We start from the raw sequence: 6,679 nt of genomic DNA on the forward strand, positions 1-6,679 counted from the left end.
TTTAATATTTAGCTTGTTTTTAACCTTGAAGCTGTTTAAGGTATGATTGTCCTCTCCAGGGCGGCGAGTTCACGTATGAGCTGGACACCACCGGTTGCCTCCAGGGGATGGAAGCGCACACCTCTAGGACACAATCCTGTTAACCCCGGGATGAAATTGTTCCCAACAGAGAGAAACGCATGCTTCAAGCGCATGAGTCGTCCAGACGGAGCTACAGCTACGTCTCCATTCCCAAGTGATGTTGACCAAGACGACCTGAGGTCGGTAGAGTAAAACGAGTGGTGCGGGGACTTAATTCCCCTCCTGCACCCACTGTAATACCTTCTGTATTTTTTTAATTCAGCCTGACCTGGGGAAGTGGTTGAAGTTTCATTGCCGGGATGTTCTGGTGCAGCTGCATGTGAAGGAAGCCCATCCGTGCTCTCCAAGAGCATCCACAGCGTGAACCCAAGTGCCCGAGCAGGGGTTAGGAGGTTTGCCTGAAAAAACAACGCGCCTGGTCCCATCTACCACTGACCTAGGGACATTTCAGCTGAGATGTAGACAGCTGTAGGTAGATCTTCCATCAGATAATTCATCTACGGAAGGGCTGAAGGGGGGAGGCGGGAATACCCAAGCTGCAGCTTTACGAAGTTTGGTTTGCGTATGATGTATTTTAACACCATTAGGTGGATGTTTGAGTCGGTCGAGGAAAGTTGCCTGCAGTCACAGCAAAGCTCTGCCGGAGACAAAACCACTGCTCCGCCCCACACCCAGCACGCACAGGGATTTTTCTTCGAAAGCAGATAAATTTAGAAATTAAAAAAAAAAAAACAAACCCAAACCCAAACAATTCCAAGTGCACAGCTTTGTTTCATGATGCAAAGGCTGCACCAGAACTAATGAGGCCACAGAAGAGCACTGAAAAAAAAATACCAGGAGGAAAAAAAAAATGCTTAAAATTTCCAGAAATCAGCGGTGAGAATACGAACCTTCTCTGTTTTCCACATTTTGGAATGTGTTTATTTGACTTCATTTTTTTAAACTTGGATCAACATTTTGATATTTCTTAGTGTATCATTAGTACAGTGTATATAAATCGTGGCAGAATTACTCTTTTTTAATACCCGACTGTGTAATTAGCTCCTTCACCTGTTTGACTTCAAAGCTTGGTCTAAAGACAGAAATACAGTTGCCTTGTGTTTTCCTAAAAAATCACACCATTTTCTGCTGCAGGTACTTTATGGATTAAACTCTGATGTTTCCACAGTATTTCTCTCTTAGGGATTTATTTCTATGCAAATTCATCTCGCTTGTAGAAATGATGGATGGAGAAAACCTCACTGGGTTGTCCGGCTTCATCCTCTTGGGCTTCTCAGATGCCCCAGAGCTACAAACCACCGCCTTCACAATTTTCTTATCCCTGTACGTTTTAATGATGCTGGGGAACCTGACGATGATCCTGCTAATCAACGTCGACCCCCAGCTCCACACCCCCATGTATTTCTTCCTGACCCACCTATCTTTCATAGATTTTTGCATTTCCTCCGCTATTGTCCCAAAAGCGCTGGAGACCTTCCTGCTGGGGAGAAGCCACATCTCTTTTTTGGGTTGTTTTGCCCAGATGTATTTTTTCCTTGCTCTGATCATCTGTGAGTGCTTCCTCCTGGGGGTAATGGCTTACGACCGATACACGGCTGTGTGCAAGCCGCTGCGCTACGTCTCCACCATGTCCAGGGCGCGTTGCTACGGCATGATGGTGCTGGTCTACATCGCGGGCTTCCTCACCTCCCTGGTGCACACCGTCCTGGCGAGGAGGTTGTCCTTCTGCCGGGCCAGGAGCATCAACCACTTCTTCTGCGAGCTGCCCACCCTCCTGCAGCTCTCCTGCTCAGACACCCGCGCAAATGAGATCTTGCAGGTTTCCAGTGCTGGGCTTAACATCGTGGGCTCTGTCCTGATGGTCCTGGTTTCCTACACCTACATCCTCCTCACCATCCTGAAGATGCCTTCGGCCAGCAGGAGCCTTAAAGCTTTCTCTACCTGTACCTCCCACCTGGCTGCCATCACCACGTTCTACGCCCCGGGGATGCTCGCCTACATCCAGCCTTGCAAGGCGTGCTCATGGGATCGGGCAAAACTGGTTTCAGTGTGTTACACCGTCCTGACACCCACCCTCAACCCCCTCATCTACAGCCTGAGGAACGAGGAGGTGAAGGGGGCCCTGAGGAGGCTGTGGGTGCGAAAGCTGGTGCCGCATCTCTCCAGGCTTTGAAAAACGCATCTGCAGCTCTTTGGTGCTTTGGAGGGGATGAAGGAACGGGTGTTATCGGTCTGCTTGCAGAGAAGGAGATCACACAGCACCTACGGCGTATGGCGAACCAGCGTAACGACTCGTTCTCTTCAAACAACTTCAGTTTATTTTAATCGTGGTGTGAGCTTTTAATGATTAATCAAAATAACTTTCGGTGCTTTCCTAGCAAAACCGAAACAGTACTGTGATATTTTGGGTCTAAATTGCGCTAAATGAAAATATTGCCCGCAAAAAAGGATGCTCAAATTGGAGGTAAACAATTACTAAAATTTCCATTGCCTGCTTGACAACCATTTTCCCCAAATGAGCTTGAAGAACTGAGGACCTGTGACACGTGGAGAGCTGCAATGTGGCCTGGACTCCCCGAGTTTTCCTGGGAGCTCGCTTAGAGCTGCTCGTACGGAGGCTTTGCCGAGACAGCCAGCAGCGAGGTCCCCTTCGTAAAGGGGCAAGCGGGCAATGGCAGCTGTCTGTAGAAGAAGCAGGGGCTGAGAAGGTTGGCAGGATACTGCCAGAGGCGGCCCCGACCAGAGGGGTACGTGTACCCGAGAGAAGTGACGTGGTGATAGCAGGGTGGAACGTCATCACGCAGGGGAAGGCCCAGCTGTGACCTCAGACGCAATTTCTGACCGACCTCTAGAAGAACCATCAGCAAACCCAAAGCCGTGGTGTTGGCTCAGGGGACCCAGAGCCGTGCTGACGACTTGTCATGGGCTGACGTACGTCAACACGCTGCCAGAAGGGCGTCCCAACCAAAACCTTCTTGGGACGCCTTGTCTTTACATCTCCTCATCTTTTCCTTTTTGGATGAGCAGTCAGAGGTCCGTGCTTTGTGGGGCAATTTGACGGAGTGATGACTCGTCTGTATGTCATCGCACACCTGAGGTGGAAGATGTTCTAAAGAAAACAGTAGGCAAAGTTTTGTTTTTAACATTTAATCGAGGCACATCTTTTATGTTTAACGAACTATACAATTTCTGGAAGAATATGTAGCTTGTGTAATGACAAAGCGAATAAATTTTATGTTTTAAAATAAACATCTTTGTAAACCATGGTCTTCCTAATAGAACTGTAGTAAATAACGAATGAACGCAATGGCAACCAGTTAAAACCAGCTTTAAGCTGGCGTGAAGTGACATGCTATAAAGTTTTTAATCAAAGTTTCTGATGGAGGTTTCGTGAGAAGTAGAGGCATTAGGACAGTTTCCCTGAAAAACAGAGAACGTGGCATCTGAAGCGCCTCACTCCGCATAACTCTGAAGGGGGGGGGGCTGAGAGTCGCTCACACACAGCAAAGGAGCTCAGCGCTCCTGTCTGCTCCGTCCTTCCAGCCTTGGCGAGCAGGGATCCATCCGGCTGTAGCAGCGTTTAGGGCACCGGGTGGGGAAAAAAACCCCCCGTTCCCCTCTCCCTGAGACACCAGGGAGTGCAAGCACCGCAATTGCCACGGCCAGCATCACCTGGGGCCTCCACCCACACCCTCTGCCCAGGGCTTGGGCACTATTTAAGCTCAGCCCTGGGTAATTAACCACTTTCAGAGCTGTGCTTGGTCCTGGTCAGTTCTTCAGATTTCTTGGCTTGAATTTGGTCCTTGGTTTCTTCTGGGCCATTGATGGGAGCTGCTGCTCTGCTTGGGCACTGTGGGACCCTGCCCCGCGGGTGAGGCTATCGTCCACCCTGTGGCGTGGCCACCTTCGCCTCCCAGTTTGCCTTCCCTTTGGGAGTAACTGGTCCTCGCGGCTCCCTCAGCCACTTTGCATCATGCAAATAGCGTGAATAACTCTTAATGCTAAGCAAAACCCTCTAGTGCCCAAGCTGAGGATAAAGCAAGCTCTTCTGTATAGGTAAGTGGTGTAAAACTCTCCCCTCCCTTCCTGTGGCTATCTATCTCTTACAAAAAGTGACCCCTGCCCAGCTGCATGCTCCGGGTGGATTTTATTTTGCTTTATATCAGGCATCCACAATGTAGACTTTTACATCTGAGCAAAAACCAAATTCAGTTATTGGTATATAACAATGCAGCGGGTGTGCTTAGGTCATGATTTCTATGGTCATCGAAAAGAAATCCTGCTAGGAGTATTTATCTTTTATCTTAGCTATATTTAAAAACCCAACCCCAATGTCTGGACTAATTCAGATGCAGCCACGTGCAAATTAGCATTAAGTGACAGATGACCCCCCTCTTCTCTCTGCGGGGACCCGGCATCCCAGCTCTTACTGCTCCAGGTCTCTAACAGTCGATTGTTTCTGCTTTGGAGAGTATGAGATTCTGCAGCATCCCTCGGCGGTCCCTTCTCGGCTGTACAGCTGTCTGGGGGAAGAGTCGGCTGGGAGGAAATAAAACTTACAACAGCCCCGTGACAAGAAAATAGGGGAAAAAAAATACTTCTCCCCAGGTAGTCACATTCAGTCATGCTAAACTCCTTGCCAATAGGGAGAAATAGGGAGATGTTTTTGTCCTGGTGGTTAGCCCAAAGTGAGGTGTGTGGGTGTTTGTTTTTTTTTCACACACCTCCCCAAAAGCCCCTGGTCCTCTTTGCGCTTGCCTCTGGAGGAATCGCTGCTTGAATCAGTGCGACTTCTTAAGAAACTAAGCTTAGGAGGGAAATTCCTTATCAGCTTATTTTTACCACCTCCTATGATATTACATCGTTTCACAGAAAAACCAAGAGGTGACAAGGAAATATTTATCAGAGATCCATCACGATGAGGTGTTTGTTAACACTGAGTCCCTGCAGATTTTAAAGCATGTGGAAGGTTTGCTGGACCCGCTTCTGTAAAGATATGCAGCTCCTTACTCCCCCAGACAGCTGACATAAGACTATTTAAAAAGGGATGCAGCGGGAGTTTTATCGACTGGTTGGGCTCGGTTTGGGTAGTGGGAAACCCACAAAAACGTTATTTGCTGTCGCTTTTCTAAGTGCATCCTTGACCTCCTTGTTCCTCAAGCTGTAGATCAGAGGGTTGAGCATAGGGACGACCAGGGTATAAAACACGGCGGTGACTTTCTCCATCTCCAGCGAGTACTTGGAGCCCGGCTGCAGGTGGCTCAGCCCCGCAGGCACGTAGAACAAGGTAACGGTCAGGAGGTGGGAGGCACAGGTGGAGAAGGCTTTGTGCCTGCCTTCAGCGGACCGAATCCTCAGGATGGAGAAGAGGATGTATATGTAGGAGAAGATGATGATGAAGAGCACAGACATGGAAATGGTCCCATTGAAGGCTACAAGCAAAAGCTCACTGAGGCGGTCATCGGCGCAGGTGAGTTTCAGCAGAGGGTTAGTGTCACAGAAGTAATGGTTGATGGCATTGGGTCCACAAAAAGGCAACGGCAGCAAGCAACAGGTTTGGATTAGCGAGTTCAAAACCCCCCCTACGTATGACCCGGCCACCAGCTGAAGGCAGACCCTCTTGGGCATAGAAATGGTGTAGAGCAGCGGGCTGGAAATGGCTACGTAGCGGTCGTACGCCATCACAGCCAGCAAGAACACCTCTGTGGTCACAAACACAAGGAAGAAGAAATGCTGGACAAAGCAGGCAGAGTAAGAGATGGTTTTCTTTTCCACCAAGAAGCCAATAAGCAGCTTTGGAGAAAAGACGGAAGAGTAGCAAAGATCAACAACAGACAGATTGCAGAGGAAGAAGTACATGGGAGTGTGCAGCCGGGGGCTTGTCTTGATCAATGTGATCAGCCCAAGGTTGCCCATCAGGGTGACGAGATAAATCATTAAGAAGATTACGAAGAGAGGAGTCTGCAGCTTAGGCTCGCTCGTCAGTCCTACGAGGATGAACTGGGTCACCACGGTGTGATTGCCTCCAGCCACGTTGCCGTACTCCATAGCAGCGTGCCTGTCGGAGGGAGGAGAAGCAGAGTGAAACGGGAAAGAGCAATGGCATGGCTTGCGCCCAACGCTGCTATCGGCAAGCGCTCTGTTAGACTAGTCATTAAACCTACAAAGCTTTGGTACTTGAGATAACATCCAACTGGGCTTCGGTTCTCGGCAAATCCTTGCAGGCAGGGCAACTCATCCGAAACCTTTCAGAACCTGCACTTTGTCCTTAGTCTCTTTAATCATGAGGCTGAATCAAAAAATTAGTTTTTTCCCTTAAAAAAAAAAACAAAACAATATTGAATGATTTGAAACCTGCAAAAGGAGTGAAGAATTTGCAAACTTGCCGTCTCGTTCTATTAGAGTAGGAGGCAGAAAAGATGAACGCATTTCATTTCCCCCTGAGAAGACTAAACACACCTGAGTCACGATGGCCCTGGGAGCCCCGAATCCACCGAGCCCCCTCGGATCAGCTTTGCTGGATCCCCTTCTGCCCACCCCAACTCGACAAGCGAGATGCCGCAGACTCGGGGGGGTCCCTTGGCAGCCTGGGGCAGAA

At 49.1% G+C, this 6,679-nt stretch overlaps 2 protein-coding genes across 2 annotated transcripts in view; one reads left to right on the top strand and one right to left on the bottom strand.

Moving 5' to 3' along the window:
- Positions 1 to 1,300: 1,300 nt before the first annotated feature.
- LOC104159625 (olfactory receptor 8I2-like) lies at positions 1,301 to 2,254 on the top strand. The gene has a single exon (XM_009697581.1). It carries the CDS (start codon positions 1,301 to 1,303, stop codon positions 2,252 to 2,254), a length of 954 nt encoding a protein of 317 aa, XP_009695883.1.
- A 1,059-nt stretch (positions 2,255 to 3,313) lies between these two features.
- Positions 3,314 to 6,679, bottom strand: part of LOC104159626 (olfactory receptor 1052-like) — a 6,177-nt gene continuing 2,811 nt past the window's right edge. The window contains exons 3-4 of the mRNA XM_009697582.1: positions 5,185 to 6,113; positions 3,314 to 3,433 (exon numbers count right to left, since the gene is read on the bottom strand). Of these exons, the coding sequence (XP_009695884.1) occupies positions 3,314 to 3,433; positions 5,185 to 6,113 (1,049 nt within the window). The remainder of the gene's footprint in view (positions 3,434 to 5,184; positions 6,114 to 6,679) is intronic.

The sequence above is a fragment of the Cariama cristata genome, unplaced genomic scaffold, assembly GCF_000690535.1.
Source record: "Cariama cristata isolate BGI_N322 unplaced genomic scaffold, ASM69053v1 scaffold35833, whole genome shotgun sequence".
Taxonomy (NCBI): Eukaryota; Metazoa; Chordata; class Aves; order Cariamiformes; family Cariamidae; genus Cariama; species Cariama cristata.